This window comes from Salmo salar, chromosome 25 (genome assembly GCF_965601325.2).
Source record: "Salmo salar chromosome 25, fSalSal1, whole genome shotgun sequence".
Taxonomy (NCBI): Eukaryota; Metazoa; Chordata; class Actinopteri; order Salmoniformes; family Salmonidae; genus Salmo; species Salmo salar.
This window is the reverse complement of record NC_138315.1, coordinates 41,745,968-41,770,206: the sequence shown is the minus strand read 5'-3', so window position 1 is coordinate 41,770,206 and position 24,239 is coordinate 41,745,968. Positions and strand designations below refer to the sequence as shown.

Sequence of the window (24,239 nt, the reverse complement as noted above, 5' to 3'; positions counted from 1 at the left end):
AGAACCAGGAACAGATATAGCCCTTGGATCTCCCCAGACCTGACTGCCCTTAACCAACACAAAAACATCCTATGGCGTTCTGCATTAGCATCAAACAGCCCCTGTGATATGCAACTTTTCACCGAAGTTAGAAACCAATATACACAGGCAGTTAGAAAAGCTAAGGCTAGCTTTTTCAAGCAGAAATGTGCTTCCTGCAACACAAATTTAAAAAAGTTCTGGGACATTGTAAAGTCCATGGAGAATAAGAACACCTCCTCCCAACTGCCCACTGCACTGAGGATAGGAAACTCCGATAAACCCACTATAATTGAGAATTTCAATAAGCATTTTTCTATGGCTGGCCATGCTTTCCACCTGGCTACTCCTACTGCAGTCAACAGCACTGCACCCCCCACAGCTACTCGCCCAAGCCTTCCCCATTTCTCCTTCTCCCAAATCCATTCAGCTGATGTTCTGAAAGAGCTGCAAAATCTGGACCCCTACAAATCAGCCGGGCTAGACAATCTGGACCCTTTCTTTCAAAAATTATCTGCCGAAATTATTGCAACCCCTATTACTAGCCTGTTCAACCTCTCTTTCGTGTCATCTGAGATTCCCATAGATTGGAAAGCAGCTGCTGTCATCCCCCTCTTGAAAGGAGGGGACTCTCTTGACCCAAATTGCTATAGACCTATATCCATCCTACCCGGCCTTTCTAAGGTCTTCGAAAGCCAAGTCAACAAACAGATTACCGACCATTTCGAATCCCACCGCACCTTCTCCGCTATGCAATCTGGTTTCAGAGCTGGTCATGGGTGCACCTCAGCCACACTCAAGGTCCTAAACGATATCGTAACCGCCATCGATAAGAAACAATACTGTGCTGCCGTTTTCATTGACCTGGCCAAAGCTTTCGACTCTATCAATCACCACATCGTCATCGGCAGACTCAATAGCCTTGGTTTTTATAATGATTGCATCGCCTGGTTCACCAACTACTTCTCTGATAGAGTTCAGTGTGTCAAATCGGAGGGCCTGTTGTCCGGACCTCTGGCAGTCTCTATGGGGGTGCCACAGGGTTCAATTCTTGGGCCAACTCTTTTCTCTGTATACATCAATGATGTCGCTCTTGCTGCTGGTGAGTCTCTGATCCACCTCTACGCAGACGACACCATTCTGTATACTTCTGGCCCTTCTTTGGACACTGTGTTAACAACCCTCCAGACGAGCTTCAATGCCATACAACTCTCCTTCCGTGGCCTCCAACTGCTCCTAAATACAAGTAAAACTAAATGCATGCTCTTCAACCGATCGCTGCCTGCACCTGCCCGCCTGTCCTGCATCACTACTCTGGACGGTTCTGACTTAGAATATGTGGACAACTACAAAGACCTAGGTGTCTGGTTAGACTGTAAACTCTCCTTCCAGACTCACATCAACCATCTCCAATCCAAAGTTAAATCAATAATTGGTTTCCTATTTCGCAACAAAGCATCCTTCACTCATGCTGCCAAACATACCCTCATAAGACTGACCATCCTACCGATCCTTGACTTTGGCGATGTCATTTACAAAATAGCCTCCAATACCCTATTCAACAAACTGGATGCAGACTATCACAGTGCCATCCGTTTTGTCACCAAATCCCCATATACTACCCACCACTGTGACCTGTATGCTCTCGTTGGCTGGCCCTCGCTTCATATTCGTCACCAAACCCACTGGCTCCAGGTCATCTACAAGACCCTGCTAGGTAAAGTCCCCCCTTATCTCCGCTCACTGGTCACCATAGCAGCACCCACCTGTAGCACGCGCTCCAGCAGGTATATCTCTCTGGTCACCCCCAAAGCCAATTCCTCCTTTGGCCGTCTCTCTTTCCAGTTCTCTGCTGCCAATGACTGGAACGAACTACAAAAATCTCTGAAACTGGAAACACTCATCTCCCTCACTAGCTTTAAGCACCAGCTATCAGAGCAGCTCACAGATCACTGCACCTGTACATAGCCCATCTATAATTTAGCCCAAACATCTACCTCTTCCCCTACTGTATTTATTTATTTTATTTTGCTCATTTGCACCCCGTTATCTCTATTTCTACTTTGCACTTTCTTCTACTACAAATCTACCATTCCAGTGTTTTACATGCTATATTGTATTTACTTTGCCACCATGGACTTTTTTTGCCTTTACCTCCCTTATCGCACCTCATTTGCTCACATTGTACATAGACTTATTTTTCTACTGTATTATTGACTGTATATTTGTTTTACTCCATGTGTAACTCTGTGTTGTTGTATGTTGTCGAACTGCTTTGCTTTATCTTGGCCAGGTCGCAATTGTAAATGAGAACTTGTTCTCATATTGCCTACCTGGTTAAATAAAGGTGAAATAAAATAAATAAAATAAATGTCTGTTACTATGACTTGAAAAAGAAAAGGAGAGACGCACACTCTAGGAGCACAGATGCAATAATTGAATAACCTAATTACTATGATTTCCCACACCAGACAACCCTTGACACACCCATAACCTAAAGCACTTATTAATGGGAACTGATTAGTGGGAACTCTCCAGAGATTTTTATTTGTGTGTTGAAACCAATGTCTTACATAACAAAATGACTGCGGTGTGTTTCTGGACTGGTTGTGTACTAGGTCTTTGGTGCATCTTTAAAGCTTTGCTTTTCCTTAGGGTGCTTTTTATTCATTCAGTTTGTGTCAAGATGGCTGAATGTCCTTTGGATGGTGGACCATTCTTGATACAAACGGGAAACTGTTGTGTGAAAAACCCAGCAGCGTTGCAGTTCTTGACACAAACCAGTGCGCCTGGCACCTACTACCATACCCCTTTTAAAGGCACTTAAATATTTTGTCTTGCCCATTCACCCTCTGAATGGCACATATACACAGTCCATGTAAATACCACGGGAGCCCTCTTACTTACAGGAACTTCACAGTCCTATTGATGAAACACCCATGAAAAGGTAGTCTCTCTCTCCCTCAGTTGCCAATGTACATCAACAACAGCAAGATCAACAACTAGCTAATGCCAGCCAGAACGTGATGAGCTAAAGTCTAACAAGAGAACATTTGATAAACCCTCTCAAACATTTTCAGCTAGTTGGTCGTCAAAATTTACACTAATAAACGATGGGGAATAGTAGCCTGCTCGTCCTTCTGCAGCTTGCCCACGTTTTGACAACTGAATGGGAACTTGCCTGCCCACCCATTTGATTGATAACAAATACATTTTATTGACAACTAAGAGATATACTAACTGTGGATAACAGTCGTTCAAGTTCAGCATAGCTAGCTAGCAAAATCGATTCACATTTCTTGCTAGCTAACCAAATGACACCTGCATCTCAAGAAGTAGCCACCGAAAAACGATATGAGGGGAAAAAGTTGGTCACTCACTCACTACTCCAATGACATCACATCCTCCTAGTAGCTAGCTAGCTAAGGTTAGACTCTGTGTTTTCAGCTTGCTAAATAAATAATGAATGCAGCATTGCTGTAAGGTGCACTCAAAACCTCTTGTAGTTGAGTAGCCAGCCTAGGCTACTGCTCAAATGTTGTTTTAAAAGGCCTACATGTTTGTCCTTTGCATGGTGTTTTGTTGCAGGTTTAGGTTTTTGGTTATAATTTTTTAAACGAAGCCAGACTGCCACATTTTAGTAGCCTAGCTAGGATTGTGGCATTTCTGTAAAATGTATCTCTGTTGCGCGTTGTAAACGGGACACATGAAAGCAGCACAATTGAAGTTGAATTACCTGATGCGAACACGTCAGGCTGTAATTTCATAAAGTCGAGGACTCAACTGTTGACTAATTTATACTCGCTTGTGTGTCTGCATGTGAATCCTTTATCTTTTAACTTTTTGACGAACAAGATAACATTTTCTGTATGCTACAGCAATGACCCGAATATCAGCGGTGCTGGAGTAGTCTACACTGTTGTCTGATAGTTCCAGACAAAATGGGATATTGAACCTTTTTTTATTTGATTTTAGTTTGATTTAAATCCTCTTCTCAAACAAGATGTGACTCTTTTCAACGAACAGACTAATACCTTTGGAATATCCATGTCGTTCAGGATAGCCGGGAGAGAGGACGCCAAGTGGTTTTCTGCGAATGGAATTTATTTGTTGTGAATTGTTTTGAATATGTTACTCCGCAGTGAGTTTGCTTTTTGTTTGTCTCCTTTTGTCATGGACCTTTAATTTGGAATCTATCTACAAAATCCAGATCGTCAAGGGAAACCCAGAGCGAGGATTCTACAAATTCAGAGAGCTCACAGACTGGGGATTTAAATTGTGTTTTTTGTGCTCCGGGAGAAGCGAGAGTCAAAGAAAGAAATTCATGTTTGGGCTCCCGAGTGGCGCAGTGGTCTAAGGCACTGCATCTCAGTGCTAGAGGCATCACTACAGATTCGATTCCAGGCTGTATCACAACCGGCCGTGATTGGGAGTCCCATAGGGCAGCGCACAATTGGCCCAGCATCGTCCGGGTTAGGGGTTGGCCCAAAATGATTTGCTTAGTTATATAAAAAAATGTAAAAACCTGTTGGAACTGAAACTTGGCAAGGACATTTAGCATACAACATGTTTAAACTTTAGGTCTGGTAGAAGATTTGTTCAGTGATGATATGATACAGCACCGTTTGTCTTGCTGTGACTTGTAGTGCAGCACAACGCGGACGGTATGGTAGCGGGCCAAAATTAATTGACAACCCAAATCATTGTGCGGGCCGGATAGAAATGTGTCACGCCTTGTGTTTTGACACGTGTGCTACTCTATTAGCCATGTTATGACTGACTTGTGATCTTTGCCTTCGCTAGTTTGATTATATTGACATTCCCAGCCTGAGTTACAGTAGGCTGTTTTTGTTCAACATATTGAGTCATTGAAACTGAAACAGTACATCCCGAAAGGGTGCAGGTAACAAACAATGTACCAGGCCAGCTTTGATTTACAACCTGACAGCAATATTAGAAATGTATTGGTGAATTATATTAATCATTGAACTGCATCCATTTACAGTACATTCGGACATTGTTTTCTCATTTTGTTACTTTACAGCCTTATTCTAAAATTGATTCAATAAAAAATGCCCCTCATCAATCTACACACAAAACCCCATAATGACAAAGCAAAAACAGGTTTAGACATTTTTGGTGTAATTGTGGTCGCTAGTCAGCTGTTTCCTTAAGGAGTTTACTTTAAGGCCTGTAACTGCTACGCTATCTGACAGGTTTACTTTAACTCGATTAGTCTGTCTGTCTGTCTGTCTGTCTGTCTGTCTGTCTGTCTGTCTGTCTGTGTGTGTCAGATTGATTTACAATGCATTCGGAAAGTATTCAGATCCCTTCACATTTTCTTCGTTTACAGCCTTATTCTAAAATGTATTAAATTAAATGTTTACCTCATCAATCTACACACAATAGCCCACAATGACAAAGCGAAAAGAGAAATACCTTATTAACATAAGCATTCAGACCCTTTGCAATGAGACTCGAAATTGAGCTCAGGTGCATCCTGTTTCCATTGATTATCCTTGAGATGTTTCTACAACTTGATTGGAATCCACCTGTGGTAAATTCAATTGACTGGACATGATTTGGAAAGGCACACACCTGTCTATATAAGGTCCCACAGTTGACAGTGCATGTCAGAGGAAAAACCAAGCCATGAGGTCGAAGGAATTGTCCGTAGAGCTCGGAGACAGGATTGTGTCTAGGCACAGATCTGGGGTTGGATACCAAAATATTTCTGCAGCATTACAGGTCCCCAAGAACCCAGTGGCCTCAATCATTCTTAAATGTAAGAAGTTTGGAACCACCAAGACTCTTCCTAGAGCTGGCCACCTACCCAAACTGAACAATTGGGGGAGAAGGGCCTTGGTCTTGGAGGTGACCAAGAACCCGATGGTCACTCTGACAGAGCTCCAGAGTTCCTTTGTGGAGATGGGAGAACCTTCCCGAAGGACAACTATCTCTGCAGCACACCAACAAAATGTAATCTACAATCGGCTTCCTATTTCGCAACAAAACATCCTTCACTCATGCTGCCAAACATACCCTCATAAGACTGACTATCCTACCGATCCTTCACTTCGGCGATGTCATTTACAAAATAGCCTCCAACACTCTACTCAGCAAATTGGATGCAGTCTATCACAGTGCCATCCGTTTTGTCACCAAATCCCCATATACTACCCACCACTGTGACCTGTATGCTCTCGTTGGCTGGCCCTCGCTTCATATTCGTCACCAAACCCACTGGCTCCAGGTCATTTGCTAGGTAAAGCCCCGCCTTATCTCAGCTCACTGGTCACCATAGCGGCACCCACCCGTAGCAAGTGCTCCAGCAGGTATATTTCACTGGTCAGCCCCAAAGCCAATTCCTCCTTTGGCTGCCTTTCCTTCCAGTTCTCTGCTGCCAATGACTGGAACGAATTGCAAAAATCACTGAAGCTGGAGACTCATACCTCCCTCTCTAACTTTAAGCACCAGCTGTCAGAGCAGCTCACAGATCACTGCATCTGTACATAGCCCATCTGTAAACAGCCCATCCAACTACCTCATCCCTATACTGTTATTTATTTTTTTGCTCCTTTGCACCCCAGTATCTCTACTTGTGTTTAATTGCTAAATTGTAATTATTTCGCCACTATGGCCTATTTATTGCCTTACCTCCCTTATCTTACCTCATTTGCACACACTGTATATAGATTTTTCTATTGTGTTATTGACTGTATGATGGTTTATTCTATGTGTAACTCTGTGTTGTTGTTTGTGTCGCACTGCTTTGCTTTATCTTGGCCAGGTCGCAGTTGTAAATGAGAACTTGTTCTCAACTGGCATACCTGGTTAAATAAAAGTGAAATAAAAAAATGACAAAATCAGGCCTTTATGTTAGAGTGGCCAGACAGAAGCCACTCCTCAATAAAAGGCACACGACAGCCTGCTTGGAGTTTACCGAAAGGCACCTAAAGGACTCGCAGACCATGAGAAACAAGATTTTCTGGTCTGATGAAACCAAGAATGAACTTTTTGGCCTGAATGCTATGCGTCACATCTGGAGGAAACCTGCCACTATCCTTACGGTGAAGCATGGTGGTGGCAGCATCACGCTGTGGGGATGTTTTTCAGCGGCAGTCATTGGGAGACTAGTCAGGATTGAAGGAAAGATGAACGGAACAAAGTACAGAGAGATCATTGATGAAAACCTGCTCCAGAGCGCTCAGGACCTCAGACTGGGGGCGAAGGTTCACCTTCCAACAGGACAATGACCCTAAGCACACAGCCAAGACAACGCAGGAGTGGCTTCGGGACAAGTCTCTGAATGTCCTTGAGTGGCCTAGCCAGAGCCCGGACTTGAATCAGATCTAACATCTCTGGAGAGACCTGAAAATAGCTGTGCAGCGACGCTCCCCATCCAACCTGACAGATCTTGAGAGGATCTGCAGAGAAGAATGGGAGAAACTCCCCAAATACAGGTGTGCCAAGCTTGTAGCGTCATACCCAAGAAGACTTGAGGCTGTATTCGCTGCCAAAGGTGCTTCAACAAAGTACTGAGTAAAGGAATACTTATGTAAATTGATTATTTTAGTTATTTATTTTTAATACATTTGCAAACATTTCTAAAAACCTGTTTTTGCTTTGTCATTATGGAGTATTGTGTGTGTGTATATTGATGAGGGGGAAAAGAATTTAATACATTTTAGAATAAGGCTGTAACGTAACAACATTTTTAAAAAGTCAAGGTGTCTGAATACTATCCAAATGCACTGTATTTTTCCAACAATTCCTTACTGTATGTAATGGAATTTTGAGTGAAAAAAACAATTTTAAAAAACTCTGATAAAGTTTGTTTTGTAGCATAAAACTGGGAATTTTATATTTTTTACTGATATTATGGCTGTGACACCGGTTTGTTTAATATCTGCAAAGTAATTAAAACGCTGTCAGTTCCACTTTAATATTTTGTACACTCAGTGTATATCTCTCTATGATGTGTGGGAATACTTTGGAACAGATTTCCAAAATTAAAATCATTTGGAGCTGATCTGCTGGTGTTTTAACAGTTTCTTATGTCCAACAATTTTATTAAAATAAATATTAAAACATTTTTGCTCAGAAAACTTGGGGGGCCAAATAAAATCACGGCCGCCAGTTGGGGGACCTTGATCCAGGGCTTTACCTTGTTCAGGTGTGGGTTCCTGGTAATGTCATAACCACGCTTCTTGGTGTTGACGCTGCCCTTGCAGCTCGAGCCCGAGTGACACACTCTGACGGCCTCAAGGCTAGTCGCACGGGCCATCGTGACAGGGTGACCTGGTGCACCCACGAGGACCCTCATAGCGCCCACTGTGGTGATTCTGCACAGTGACACACTCCTTCCCGGTAGGGAGTTCATATTTCCTGTGAAGAGAGAGGGTGGGAGAGTGGCTGTGACACCGGTTACATACAGTGCTTGACTGTATAAGTGCCGGTACTCATTTTGGGTGCCAGTACTGTTTATATTTAGGTGCAGGAGCTCCACAATACTTTTGAGCTAATATGCTATAAGAGGAACAGGAGATGAAGCAGTAGAAATGTTGAGATGCCTGTACTCAGCAACGGTGAGTTCAAGTCCAAGTCAAGCGCTGCCATGGTTACATATCGGTTGATGATGATGACTGTCCTAAATCACAAGACAGACGACCTAGAATTCCATGCATGCAACATGCATAGCCTAATCAAGTTCAGCAAGGTTGCCCTCTACATATAGTTAACGACGTTATGCCTCGAATATATCACTTCATGGCGAGGTGAGGCAAAATATTTAAACACAAACAGCAGGTGCCACGATGATGCTGGCATTGTAAATTCAGTGTTTACCAGTATCCATCCTAATGGGCAGGTTTATGTTCCACGTAGGCCTACTATAGTTGAGCAATGTAACGTTATAGCTTCATCTCCAAATATAGACAACAGCACACAGAAATTGATTTATTTACAAAACAAAATGCGTCGCTCGCTACCTGAATACGGTTTGACGCTGCCCTCGAGTTCCTATCTGAAAAAATCTCAATCCTTTTAGGGTTTGGGGTAGCAGACGACGGTCTCTCTTCGTCGCTGACGTTTTAATCAGTTGATGTGAGTAGAACGGTCTAAACAGCTGATACAAGTTTATTTGACGTTGACGCTTTCCCAGAGACCGTAGGCGTTCGCCTTCCTGTAGAACCGCCCATTTCGTCACAGCCGACCAATCGTGTTAAGCAAAATGTTGCTCATGGAAGATCGTTGTCACACAAAAATATTCTGGACTCTCCCTTCCACCCCCCACTCTGCGCTCTACGCTGTTTCTGTGTACTGTATTTACCATTGCCATAGTTGTAGCTCTTCCTTTTTAAATAGAGTACTAGCGTAGGAGTAGTGTATTTGATCATGTCCACATAACTGAATTAAATAGATGCTATTTATTCAATTTCAATTGATGGGCTTTCTTGGCATGGGAAACGTATGTTTACATTGCCAAAGCAAGTGAAATAGATAAAACAAAAGTGAAATAAATGTGAAAACACACTACATCTTGCCGTCATAATTATGGTCATACAGACCGCTGCAGTGCGAGTGAAAAACAGATGTTGAGAATAAATGACAGAAGACAGTCAAATCCATCTCTGTTAAGTTATTTTTCCCCCCTTAGACAAAAATATATTTCCCAATTATATATGGTACTTTATTGCCCTGCTAGGGAGTTTCTGGTCCAGTCTGCAATGCTGAGTCACCAGCCAGATGTTATTGCTTACAATAAGAACCTCCGGATTTAGATTTATGTTACACCCAGAGACATTGAGAATTAGTGCAGACGTTCCAAGGAGTGCACCGCCCTGCAGAGAAGTACTGAACAAAGAATGAATTTGCTGGGAAAATATAATAACTCTACTAGCATTTAATGTACATTATGTCTCAAGCAGGGTTGGGAAGGTTACTTTCTAAATGTAATCCTTTACAGTTACAGGTCCAAAATTGTAATTAGTAATGTAACTTTTGGATTACCCAAACTCAGTAACCTAATATGATTACATTCAGTTACTTTTAGATTACTTTCCCCTTAAGAGGCATTTGAAGACAAAAACGTTTGTTACCAATTGAACCACATCTATTGCAGGATAAATCAATGTTAAAGTTTACATAGCTGAACATATATGGATGTTCAGTTTTACTATATGGGTTGGTTATGTAGGCTTCTTCTAACCCATCACTTTCTACTACATATAATAACATGATTAAATTACATCTTTACGTTAAAAACCAAAATCTATCAGAATTCCAGTCATTCCAATAAATGTTATACCCCTTGATCTTCAAGAAAAGGACTTGGAAATATGGAAGTATAGATTAGTCAAATTATTTTACCTGAGAATAACCCCAAAACTAAGGATTTATTAGCCAGCCCTACTCTGTTGTTTATGATCGTGTTGTCATGGAGGACTGATTGGGCTCATTGATTCCAGTTGATAAATAAATGCTGTGCTCATGGAATGGCACGCTTTGAGCACTACTGAAAAGTGTTATTTACATGTGAAAAATGAATGCCATATGCTGCATGTTGGAACTTTGATATCTTGATAATATACAGCCGTTTAAAGGGCAAATCAACAGATGAAACAAGAACAAAACAGTTTCCCCGCCTCTGTTTTGGTAAAAAGCTGAGGGATGGGCCTAGAGAAATGTAACCAGTCTCAGATTAATAGACAGAGCTACAGTATGGATGCAAGGACTGACCATCCATGATATCAAAATGGTTTTAACCATTTTATGAGGCTATATAATGTTTACAAACATAGGAGAAAAACAAGATCTTATTCTGGGTTCTCATGGAGTATGACAGTTGAACTAAGCTCATGAGGCATTTATAAATTACATTTTTCAAGAATCAAAGGGAGATATATGATTTATACATCCAAAAGCAACTACAGAATGCCCCTTTAAGTCTATCAAAAGAGCGTGAGTTTGAACATGTGTCCATTAGGCCTAAAAAATGTTTTATCAGCATGTATTAGATTGAGCAATAAAAGCCCCACTTTTATTCCATAGGCTGAGATCCACCCTGTGCAGCTTTTGCAAGAGCCCTGTCACTGGCTGTCCACTGGTTTCAAAAACAATGATTGATAGGCAGCTTCAACTTCTTGAATTCAACCATTATTGGGTTCAAATGAACGTTTAGATTTGTGAACATTCATCCACAACCACAATCCGTAAGTCGCAAATAGCTAAATGAGAGAACAGCAGTGTGATTCACATCAATGCGCTATGTAGATATCAATAAGTGATATCCGTATCACCGTAGACTAAACCACTGCTGTCATCCTTACCTCTAGGTGTTTATTCAAATTGGATAATCTTTGGATGCCGACAGCAGTCGTACCAGTGGAAGACATAGCTTGGACTGTAGCCTACAAAAGCCTATTCCTGCTCTTTTCACGCGAGCCATCAAACCCATTTGATGTGTCATCATAGTGGTCTCTGACTTGTGGTCAGACTCGCTCAGGTGGAACAAATTTAAATTTGCGCCTTTTTTCAATGCTGATTTGCAAATTTGTTTACAGAGAAGTGTCAAAGGGGCTGTGCATTATTAACTTAAAAATTGCACTGTTGTTTAGAGCCTGTAAGTAAGCATTTCACTGTAAGGTCTACACCTGTTGTATTCAGCGCACGTGCCAAATAAACTTTGATTTGATCATGCTGAAACATGAGGTGATGGTGGTGGAAGAATGGCAAGACAATGGGCCTTAGGATCTCATCACGGTATCTCTGTGCATTCAGATTGCCATCGATAAAATGCAATTGTGTTAGTTGTCCGTAGCTTATGCGTGCCCATACCATAAACCCATCGCCACGGTTCACCCACACGACACCATACACGGTCTGTGGTTGTGAGGCTGGTTGGATGTACTGCCAAATTCTCTAAAATGACGTTGAGGCGGCTTAAGATAGAGAAATGAACATTTCATTATCTGGCAACAGCTCTGGTGGACATTCCTGTAGTCAGCATGCCAATTGCACACTCCCTCAAAACATCATACATCTGTGGCATTGTGTTGTGTGACAAAACTTCACATTTCAAGTGGCCTTTTATTGTCCCCAGCACAAGGTGTCTGTGTCATGATCATGCTGTTTAACCAGCTTTGTGATAATCCATCCATCTCACAGGTGTGGCATATCTTGGCAAAGGAGAAATGCTCACCAACATGGATGTAAACAAATTTGCAGTGGTGTAAAGTGAACTGAACAAAATGTCTATCGCCCCATAGCACTTCCGTCATCATGAAGTGCTTTGAAAGACTAGTCAAGGATCCTAACACCACCTACCTGTCACCCTAGACCCACTCCAATTTGCTTTGACATCATTCTCTGGAATTTTCCAAGCTGTTTAAAGGCACAGTCAACTTTGTGTATGTAAACTTCTGACCCACTGGAATTGTGATACAGTGAATTATAAGTGAAATAATCTGTCTGTAAACAATTGCTGGAAAAAGTACTTGTGTGATGCACAAAGTAGAAGTCCGAACAGACTTGCCAAAACTATAGTTTTGTTTACAAGAAATTTGTGGAGTGGTTGAAAAACTAGTTTTAATGATTCCAACCTAAGTGTATGTAAAGTTCAACTGTATCTATTCTCATCCCATTCCTTCACTAGATTGTGTTTATTAGGTTGTGTTGTGGAATTTGTTAGATATTAGGGTTTGTTGTGGAATTGTTAGATATTACCTGTTAAATAATGCTGCCCTGTCAGATCTAGAAGCATAAGCATTTTGCTACACTCGCAATAACATCTGCTAACCATGTGTATGTGACCAATACAATTGGATTTGAAGTACTTAAATAAAAATACTTTAAAGTACTACTTAAGTTTTTTAGGTATCTGTACTTTACTTTTTATGTTTTAGTTTACTACATTCCTAAAGAAAATAATGTACTTTTTACTCCATACATTTTCCCTGACACCCAAAAGTACTTGTTACATATTCAATACTAAGCAGGACAGGAAAGAGAACATTCCTGGTCACCCCTACGGCCTCTGATCTGGAGGACTCACTAAACGCTTAGTTTGACAATGTCTGCGTGTTGTAGTGTGCCCCTGGCTCTCCGTTAAAAAAGAACACCATGCCGTCTGATATTATGATAAGCAATTTTAATTTATTTATACTTTTACTACTTACGTATATTTAAAAACAAATACTTTTAGACTTTAAGCCAAGTAGTATTTTTCTAGGGTGACTTTCACTCGAGTCATTTTCTATGAAGGTATCTTTACTTTTACTCAAGTATGACAATTGGGTACTTTTTCCACCACTGCAAATTTGAGGCCAATATTTGAGAGAAATATGTTTTTTGTGTGTCTGGAAAATTTCTGGGATCTTATTTTAGCTCATGAAACCAACACGTTACATTTTGCATTTATATTTTTGTTCAGTGTATTATTAGTTTATAATATCATCTGAGGAACCAGTGAAGATACATTTTTTTATGAAAAATACAGTTCTCTAAAACTATTTTATTTAAAAAGTGTTCGTTTTTTTTAAATGCAATTGTCTACACACTTAGCAGACACTTTGTTTAACTAAAGCATCTCCATCTGTCATATACCAACCCTACCTTGTCACAACAAAACTGATTGGCTCAAACGCATTAAGGAAAGAAATTCCACAAATTAACAAGGCATACCTGTTAATTGAAATGCATTCCAGGTGACTACCTCGTGAAGCTGGTTGAGAGAATGCCACAGTGTACAAAGCTGTCATCAAGGCAAAGGGTGGCTACTTTGAAGAATCTCAAATATATTTTGGTTTGTTTAACACTTTTTTGGTTACTGCATGATTCCATATTTATTTTGATGTCTTCACTATTATTCAACAATGTAGAAAATAGTAAAAAGAAAAACCCTGGAATGAGTAGGTGTCCAAACTTTTGACTGGTACTGTAGAACAGACTCACCATACTCTCGAACATGCCACTCAAAGCAAGATGAATGATAATTTCAATTGACTTCATTTAAATCCCAAGTACAAAATCCCAAGTACAAGACCAACGGAATAATTTATCCCACCACCGACTAAAATACAACAGACAACTGTAAACAGAGAGGCACTTTAGGAAAACTGAACAAGAAACAGTCACACTACAGAATCTACAACAAAACATTGTATACAACTATTTAAAATAAGAAAACAGATACACACTTGATGAAATGTACAATAAAAAAACTAATTATATTTCTTACAATTGACGTGATAGTGCTGTGTTTTACATTGTCTCATAGGTAAATTGTGTAAAAAAAGTATTCTAAAATAAAAACATTCACATGGATTTCAACAGGTAAAATATGTGCCTTAAGATTCCAGTATTCTAGCCCTCCCTCCCTCCCTCCCTCCCTCCCTCCATATACACCTTGCCCTTCAATCCCATTCTATATAAAGTATAGCACAATATTACATAAGTACTGTTTAACCTCTACGCCTGTACAGGTATAAAGGCACCTGAGTCACCTTATTACAATACATTCTATAGCGTCTATCAGAGTCCAAAACGTGTATGCGTGATCTAGAATATTGGAACATTAGCTTTCATACTTTTCTCAGCGTGGCTCAAGCAATTTCTCCAATTGTCAAGACATTCAAATTAACATACGCAGAGCCGTGTTGGTTGGGAACTTTGGGCAGATGCTCGTTTGGGCAGTGGTCTCAGAGACCCGTAGTTATGTCACAATGGGATGCCGGACTATCGCGTCTCTGGACTCTGAATTACGCTCAATAATCCTTTTGGTTTACAACCAATTTTCTTAACTTCTCTTCCACTGTGTCACTTCTCGTCCAAAGACCGACAGACAGTGGAGACAGACCGACAGACAAACAGTTTGTGGAGACACAAACCATCAGTTTACACTGAGGAAAAGGGAGACAGGCAGGCAGGTTTCAGACAGACAGACAGACAGACAGACAGACAGACAGACAGACAGACAGACAGGTTTCAGATCACCACACTGGTACCACTACGAGAGCTCTTATCCTGGAAGAGAAAGAAAGAGATGGGGAGAGAGAGAGAGAGAGAGAGAGGAGAGAGAGAGAGAGAGAGAGAGAGAGAGATGGGGAGAGAGAGAGAGATGGGGAGAGAGAGAGAGAGAGATGGGGAGAGAGAGAGAGGGTGTTCAGTAGTGTTGACATTTGTGTGGTAAAATGAGTGCATGTGAATGTCTGTGGATGTGTGTGCACCATCCTGTTAGTGCAGTGTCTGTTACAGGACAGTACGATCCTGATCTGTATGTGTGAGTAAACAATGTTATATGGGTGTGAGTCGTACATCAGCACTCGTGTTTGTTTCTTACTGAGTAGCGGTCGTAGTTCCTCTTGTTGCCTTGCTGGATCTCGATGGAGGAGTAGCTGGGGGGTTTCTCTGGCCACAGCTTCCCCTTGCCTCCCCTTTTCCCTCCCCTCCTGCTGTCTTCCTCATCCGAGCTCCAGGACCGTTGTCGACGGGCAGGAGGTGAGTGGCTCCTGTCTTGCCTGGCAAGGGCTGACCGACGCAGCTCCTCCATCATGTCATCACGACTACGGGACCGTGGCGCCGATCCAGACCCCCCCGTCCTCCTTCCGGCCGAGCCTTGCCCCTCCCTCTTCGGCCCTCCCCTCCGGTCGTCCCAGTCTGACTCATCGCTGTAGCTACGCAGGATGCCTTGCCGCGGAGGGGTGGAGTCGTGTTTGTCACGCCGGTTGTCACTGTAACGCCCACCGCCGCCACCACCAGTGCGGTTGGTGCTGCCGCTGGATTGGCTGGATATTCTGGGTGCGCCATTGGTCCCTCCTCCCCCTCCAGTACCCCTGCGAGAGGAGAAACTGGGGAGCCGCTGGACAATAGGGGGCAAGGTGATCACTCTCCTCTCCACCCCCCTCATCCCCATCTCATCCAGGGCAGACAGCATGCTGGGGGGGCCGGCCGTGAAGGGGACCCCCTGGGGGCCTCCCTGGGGCTGGTACTGGTGGGCCTGAGGGGACAAGTGCTGATGAGGGGGAGGGGGCATCTGGCTGTGAACCCCCCTCATCTGGCTCTCCAGGAAGTCCAGCATCTGGTTGGTGCCGTGCGCGCTCCCGCCGTGCATGCTGCCGTTACCGTGGTAGATACCGTATTGGTGTTGGGGCATTTGGTGTTGGGGGATAGGGGGAGGCTGCTGCTGGAGGGGCGAGGGGCCCATCGGGGCCATGGCAAAGTTGGGCTTGGTAGGGTACCCATCGGAGAAGGAGGCTGGAGACATAGCGAATCACACAGCATTAGCACTGTTATAAGACTGACCTGAGACCAGTAGATCGTTTCACAGCATGCACGGTCAGGGTTCTCCCCAGGATTTTTTAAGGTGGTGCTGCTGAGTACAGCCAGGGGGGGGGGTCAGAGATTTTTTTATTTCTCTATTGACATAGTGGCACAGCCAGTCCACAAGGTGGCACATCACCTCTCTTACATTCTTTGGGAGAACCTTGAGGGTACAACATTATAACATTGACCTGAGTTCAGTAGATAGTTACACAGCATGCAGGGTACAACATTAGCACCATTATAAGACTGACCTGAGTACATCACTGGGTTGCCCTGGGAGGAGTGGTTGCTGATGGGTGCGTAGATAGGCTGGCCGTGCATCCAGGGGGCCATGGCCTTCTGGGCCTCTTGTATCATCCTGTGCTGCATCACCACTTGGGAGAGAGGAGAGGTGTGAATAAGAGTATCACTATGAGTGTGTGCGCGCGCTCGATCGTGTGTGTGTGGTACCTTTCTCAGGGCAGCAGCAGGTCTGTGGGCAGCAGGGACAGCGGATGTAGCAGCAGCACTTCTGGGGGCAGCACTGACAACAGCAGATACAGAACAGCATGATGAGCAGCAGAGCCCCAATGATGATGAACAGCACCGTCAGCCAATCTGGAACAGAGGTCAAGAGGTCATGCAGGACACATACAGTGACTTCAGAAAGTATTCATACCCAAGTGACATGTGACATTTTGTTGTGTTACAGCCTGAACTCAAAATTATTATTTTTCTCTCATCAATCTACACACACAATACCCCAAAACATTTTTGCAAATGTATTGAAAATGACAGTGATTACAACTGAGTCATTCTTGGTAAGTCTAAGAGCTTAACACACCTGGATTGTACAATATTTGCAAATTATTCTTTTTTAAATTCTTCAAACTCTGTCAAGTTGGTTGTTGATCTGTGCTAGACAGCCATTTTCAAGTCTTGACATAGATTTTCAAGCTGATTTATGTCAAAACTGTAACTAGGCCATTAAGGAACATTCAATGTTGTCTTGGTAAGCAACTTTGGCTTGTGTCCTGCTGAAAGGTGAATGTCGCCCAGTGTCTGTTGGAAAGCAGACTGAACCAGGTCTTCTTCTAGGATTTTGCCTGTGCTTAGATCTATTCCGTTTTGTTTTATCCTAAAAAAAAACTCCCTAGTCCTTGCCGATGACAAGCATACCCATAACATGATGAAGCCACCAACATGCTTGAAAATATAAAGAGTGGTACTCAGTAATGTGTTTGTGACCCAAACACAAGGCTTTCTATTCAGGATATGAAGTTAATTTCTTTGCCACATTTTTTGCAGAATCCCAAATTGACCCCTTCCCTTCGCCCCGCTCACTTCAATTTGTGTGTTGACGCGTGCCTCCGCTGCATGCGGTGTTAGGAGATACTATCATTTTGTTTATACTGTACCTATGCCATCCTTTCAGATCTACAGAAGTGAATAGTGGAGTTGATTTGGGATTGGCCAATGTAATTTTTTTTGCTGTGTTACTCACATTGTATTTAAAGTGCCACAGACAACAGCGCCAAGTCTCTACACTGATAGAATGCGAGTGACATTATTTCTTATTCAAAATAGGCCATTAAGTGGTGTACAGTTTGTTGAATGCATGTTTTACATAGAGAACATTCAGTGAGGGAAAAAAGTATTTGATCCCCTGCTGATTTTGTACGTTTGCCCACTGACAAAGAAATTATCAGTCTATAATTTTAATGGTAGGTTTATTTGAACAGTGAGAGACAGAATAACAACAAAAAAATCCAGAAAAACGCATGTCAAAAATGTTATAAATTGATTTGCATTTTAATGAGGGAAATAAGTAGTGACCCCCTCTCAATCAGAAAGATTTCTGGCTCCCAGGTGTCTTTTATACAGGTAACGAGCTGAGATTAGGAGCACACTCTTAAAGGGAGTGCTCCTAATCTCAGCTTGTTACCTGTATAAAAGACATCTGTCCACAGAAGCAATCAACCAATCAGATTCCAAACTCTCCACCATGGCCAAGACCAAAGAGCTCTCCAAGGATGTCAGGGACAAGATTGTAGACCTACACAAGGCTGGAATGGGCTACAATACCATCGCCAAGCAGCTTGGTGAGCAGGTGACAACAGTTGGTGCGATTATTCGCAAATGGAAGAAACACAAAAGAACTGTCAATCTTCCTCGGCCTGGGGCTCCACGCATGATCTCACCTCGTGGAGTTGCAATGATCATGAGAACGGTGAGGAATCAGCCCAGAACTACACAGGAGGATCTTGTCAATGATCTCAAGGCAGCTGGGACCATAGTCACCAAGAAAACAATTGGTAACACACTACGCCATGAAGGACTGAAATCCTGCAGCGCCCGCAAGGTCCCCCTGTTCAAGAAAGAACATATACATGCCCGTCTGAAGTTTGCCAATGAACATCTGAATGATTCAGAGGACAACTGGGTGAAAGTGTTGTGTCAGATGAGACCAAAATGGAGCTCTTTGGCATCAACTCAACTCGCCGTGTTTGGAGGAGGAGGAATGCTGCCTATGACCCCAAGAACACCATCCCCACCGTCAAACATGGAGGTGGAAACATTATGCTTTGGGGGTGTTTTTCTGCTAAGGGGACAGGACAACTTCACCGCATCAAAGGGACGATGGACAGGGCCATGTACCGTCAAATCTTGGGTGAGAACCTCCTTCCCTCAGCCAGGGCATTGAAAATGGGTCGTGGATGGGTATTCCAGCATGACAATGACCCAAAACACATGGCCAAGGCAACAAAGGAGTGGCTCAAGAAGAAGCACATTAAGGTCCTGGAGTGGCCTAGCCAGTCTCCAGACCTTAATCCCATAGAAAATCTGTGGAGGGAGCTGAAGGTTCGAGTTGCCAAACGTCAGCCTCGAAACCTTAATGACTTGGAGAACATCTGCAAAGAGGAGTGGGACAAAATCCCTCCTGAGATGTGTGCAAACCTGGTGGCCAACTACAACAAACGTCTGACCTCTGTGATTGCCAACAAGGGTTTTGCCACCAAGTACTAAGTCATGTTTTGCAGATGGGTCAAATACTTATTTCCCTCATTAAAATGCAAATCATTTTATAACAGTTTTGACATGCGTTCTTCTGGATTTTTGTTGTTGTTATTCTGTCTCTCACTGTTCGAATAAACCTACCATTAAAATTATAGACTGATCATTTCTTTGTCAGTGGGCAAACGTACAAAATCAGCAGGGGATCAAATACTTTTCCCCCTCACTGTATGAACCTCGAATGAATTGGAGGAAGATAACATCGTTATGGAAGGAACTCCCGAGTGGCGCAGTGGTCGACGGCACTACATCGCAGTGCTAGCTGTGTCACTACAGATCCTGGCTCAATTCCAGGCTGTGTCGCAGCCGGCCATGACTGGGAGACCCATGAGGCGGCGCACAATTGGCCCAGCGTCATCCAGGTTAGGCCGGCATGTCCTTGTCCCATCGCGCTCTAGTAACTCCTGTGGCGGGCCAGGCGCAGTGCACGCTGACACGGTCGCCAGGTGTACAGTGTTTCCTCTGACACATTGGTGCGGCTGGCTTTCGGGTTAAGCGGGCATTGTGTCAAGAAGCAGTGCAGCTTGGCTGGGTTGTGTTTCGGAGGACGCACGGCTCTCAACCTTCGCCTCTCCCGAGTCCGTATGGGAGTTGTAGCGATGGGACAATTCGATACCACAACATTTTTTGGGGAAAAGGGTGTAAAAAAAAATAAAAAATTGTTATGGAAGAATGAAACATGATCCACTATTGTGTAACACATTAGCTGCACAGTTGGTCCTCAAGCCTGAGGGCGCATTTTAATGATGCGCCACAGGCACCCCATGGTTCCCCCAGGAGAGCAATGCATTGGTGGGACATGCAAATACATAAGTGAAAATGAGGATGGTTAAACGCATCCTGAAAAAGCAAAAAACAGTTGCAGTCACTTACGGTAAACAATGAGTTTGACCTCGCGGTCTGAGTCTCCTGTAGTGTCTCCCGGTGCATCGATGGAGCAGAAGTACACACCGTTATCCCACCACATCACCTCATTCATAACCAGGTCGGCCTCTGTGGAGGGCAGGGGGGCGCGCGCACACCCAAGCACTTACTGTACATGTGCATGATAACATTTAATGCAACATTTACAAATCATCTCTTTCATTATGTTGGGGTCACACTCACTGTTTTGGATGGATATCTTGCGCTCCCGATACTCAGAGCCCAGGGTGGCCTCATTGGTTCCCTTCTTCTGGATGACTGTGCGAATGGTGCGCTGGCGGTCTGGACAGTCATTGGCTGGGTCCTGGCCCAGCTGCAGAGCAGCCTGATAGGCTACAGCAGGAGGAGAATGGAAGTATTATGATGGCATCACTATACACCAACATCTCCATTATCGCATTGGTGTCCCAATCTCAACAGTACCACTATGACATCATACAATCTTCAAAGCCTCATTATGGCATCACTATACAATTCTGACATCACAATCGCTGCTGCTCCATTATGACATCCAAATCATCATATTCCCATTATGACAGCACATTCTCCAAAGCATGACATCACAATCACCACAGCACCTTATGACATCAAACTACACAGTTCCATTATTACATTACAAACTTCACTGCAGTATGACATCAATCTCCACAGCCCTGTTGTTACCTCACAAGCTCTGCAGTTCCATTTATGACATCACAATCGCCACAGCCCCATTACAAGAAGACTATGATAACGGAAAGACAGAAGGAGGGCTACACTAGTGTCCGTGCAGCCCTCACTCATTTACCTGTCCTTTAATATCTCACCTGTGGAGTAGAATTCCAGCACGGGGTCCTTGCAGAAGGACTTGTAGCGCCAGGTGACCAGGACTTCCTGTGCATTGGCGGAGGTGGAGTAGTCACAGCGTATGATGACCGAGGCAAAGAGAGCCGTACTCCTCTCTGTCTGAGGAACAAACACCTGGATGGAAAACACCTCTGAAAGACAGAGTTGCGAGAAAGAATGAGATACAACAAAATAATAAATAAATAAAACAACACTAGGAAGCTCTTTGCCACCTTCTCCTCCCTCCTGAATCCTCCTCCCCCTCCCCTCCTCACTCTCTGCAGATGACTTTGTCAACCATTTTGAAAAGAAGGTCGACGACATCCGATCCTCGTTTGCTAAGTCAAACGACACCGCTGGTCCTGCTCACATTGCCCTACCCTATGCTTTGACCTCTTTCTCCCCTCTCTCTCCAGATTAAATCTTGCGTCTTGTGACGGCCGGCCGCCCAACAACCTGCCCGCTTGACCCTATCCCCTCCTCTCTTCTCCAGACCATTTCCGGAGACCTTCTCCCTTACCTCACCTCGCTCATCAACTCATCCTTGACCGCTGGCTACGTCCCTTCCATCTTCAAGAGAGCGAGAGTTGCACCCCTTCTGAAAAAAACCTACACTCGATCCCTCCGATGTCAAAAACTACAGACCAGTATCCCTTCTTTCTTTTCTCTCCAAAACTCTTGAACGTGCCGTCCTTGGCCAGCTCTGCTGCTATCTCTCTCAGAATGACCTTCTCGATCCAAATCAGTCAGGTTTCAAGGCTGGTCATTCAACTGAGACTGCTCTTCTCTGTGTCACGGAGGCTCTCCGCACTGCTAAAGCTAACTCTCTCTCTCCTCTGCTCTCATCCTTCTAGACCTATCTGCTGCCTTTGATACTGTGAACCATCAGATCCTCCTCTCCACCCTCTCCGAGTTGGGCATCTCCCGGCGCGGCCCACGCTTGGATTGCGTCCTACCTGACAGGTCGCTCCTACCAGGTGGCGTGGCGAGAATCTGTCTCCGCACCATGCGCTCTCACCACTGGTGTCCCCCAGGGCTCTGTTCTAGGCCCTCTCCTATTCTCGCTATACACCAAGTCACTTGGCTCTGTCATATCCTCACATGGTCTCTCCTATCATTGCTACGCAGACGACACACAATTAATCTTCTCCTTTCCCCCTTCTGATAACCAGGTGGCGAATCGCATCTCTGCATGTCTGGCAGACATATCAGTGTGGATGACGGATCACCACCTCAAGCTGAACTTCGGCAAGACGGAGCTGCTCTTCCTCCCGGGGAAGGCCTGCCCTTTCCATGATCTCGCCATCACGGTGGACAACTCCATTGTGTCCTCCTCCCAGAGTGCTAAGAGCCTCGGCGTGACCCTGGACAACACCCTGTCGTTCTCCGCTAACATCAAGGCGGTGACCCGATCCTGTAGGTTCATGCTATACAACATTCGCAGAGTACGACCCTGCCTTACACAGGAAGCGGCGCAGGTCCTAATCCAGGCACTTGTCATCTCCCATCTGGATTACTGCAACTCCCTGTTGGCTGGGCTCCCTGCCTGTGCCATTCAACCCCTACAACTCATCCAGAACGCCGCAGCCCGTCTGGTGTTCAACCTTCCCAAGTTCTCTCACGTCACCCCGCTCCTCCGCACACTCCACTGGCTTCCTGTTGAAGCTCGCATCTGCTACAAGACCATGGTGCTTGGCTACGGAGCTGTGAGGGGAACGGCAACTCCGTACCTTCAGGCTCTGATCAGTCCCTACACCCAAACAAGGGCACTGCGTTCATCCACCTCTGGCCTGCTCGCCTCCCTACCTCTGAGGAAGCACAGTTCCCGCTCAGCCCAGTCAAAACTGTTCGCTGCTCTGGCACCCCAATGGTGGAACAAGCTCCCTCACGACGCCAGGACAGCGGAGTCAATCACCACCTTCCGGAGACACCTGAAACCCCACCTCTTTAAGGAATACCTGGGATAGGATATAGTAATCCTTCTAACCCCCCCCCAAAAAAGATATAGATGTACTATTGTAAAGTGGTTGTTCCACTGGATATCATAAGGTGAATGCACCAATTTGTAAGTTGCTCTGGATAAAAGCGTCTGCTAAATGATGTAAATGTAAAACTTAAAGAGAAAAAAAATGTGTGCATTCAAATGATTAAGAGAAACTGTTTTTCAAACTGTTTAATTTGTATACAGGAGTGCATATTAGTACTCGGATACAATAATTTATAGCAACGTTTAACGTTGTAAATTAACTGTCCTGAACACCCATCTGCTTGGCAACTTGTAAACACCCTACGGTCACGTGACCGCGACTTGTTGGCCTTGTCATGTTTACACTTGTCGATTATTAACTTATTCTAACATGCTTATTTTTGAAAGAATTAAGACAATTTACAATTCAATTGTGTTTTGTAAGTAATAAAGCCCAATACACGTTAGAGTCGTATCTTAAAGCGGTTTTAGATTAAAAACCTTACCTGTTGGCAGGAAACCAAGCAGAAGCGCAAGCAAGATAATATTTCCCATTTTGTTCTTCACCAATCCAACGCGGAAGCTTCTAAAAGACGACCAACCTTTAGTCAATCGATACAAACAATTCATTTGATAAAACCATGCAACATTTGTCAAAGCAACACTTCATCAGCGAATTTTCTTCATTTTATGTAAATATAAGTCTTCAAGTTCCTCGTTTTTGTGGTGAAACTACTCTCCTACAGGTGTCGAGGCAACTTTCCCAGGCGGAGATCATCGGTGCGTTCCCAATCCCATCCCCCAGCTTCAGGTGACGTCACTGACCCCACCTCGAGCCGGAACAGGTGCAAGACAAAACAACTTGGGAGTGATATGGAAGGCTCGTGCACGTGGAAACGACTTTTTAATACATAAACGCCTAAATGTATCAAATAGTTCGCCGTACTAGGACATTTGAAATGGATTATCTTAACAAGATAAACCCCCTCTGGAAATGCCTTTATACACAGAGGGCCTTGAGAAAATCGGGTATATGTTCCTATAGGCCCAGAATAGTAAAAGTAGCGATCTTTCTAATGTCAAGTCAAGATCAACACCAGACTGTACACACATCAGATGTATGTCTTCT

General features: G+C 43.8%; 2 protein-coding genes across 2 annotated transcripts in view; both read right to left on the bottom strand.

Moving 5' to 3' along the window:
* Positions 1–9,198, bottom strand: part of LOC106586750 (NADP-dependent malic enzyme) — a 30,982-nt gene extending 21,784 nt beyond the window's left edge. Inside the window, exons 1-2 of the mRNA XM_014174329.3 lie at positions 9,009–9,198; positions 8,186–8,406 (exon numbers count right to left, since the gene is read on the bottom strand). Of these exons, the coding sequence (XP_014029804.3) occupies positions 8,186–8,401 (216 nt within the window). The 5' untranslated portion in view covers positions 8,402–8,406; positions 9,009–9,198. The remainder of the gene's footprint in view (positions 1–8,185; positions 8,407–9,008) is intronic.
* A 4,811-nt stretch (positions 9,199–14,009) lies between these two features.
* Positions 14,010–23,916, bottom strand: ildr1b (immunoglobulin-like domain containing receptor 1b). The gene is made up of 8 exons (XM_014174331.3): positions 23,617–23,916; positions 21,126–21,296; positions 20,503–20,652; positions 20,269–20,388; positions 16,792–16,938; positions 16,593–16,715; positions 15,359–16,272; positions 14,010–15,042 (listed from the first exon to the last, which is right to left on the bottom strand). The coding sequence occupies exons 1-8, from the start codon at positions 23,738–23,740 to the stop codon at positions 15,004–15,006; spliced, it is 1,788 nt and encodes a 595-aa protein (XP_014029806.2). The 5' UTR covers positions 23,741–23,916; the 3' UTR covers positions 14,010–15,003.
* Between the last annotated feature and the right edge of the window lie 323 nt (positions 23,917–24,239).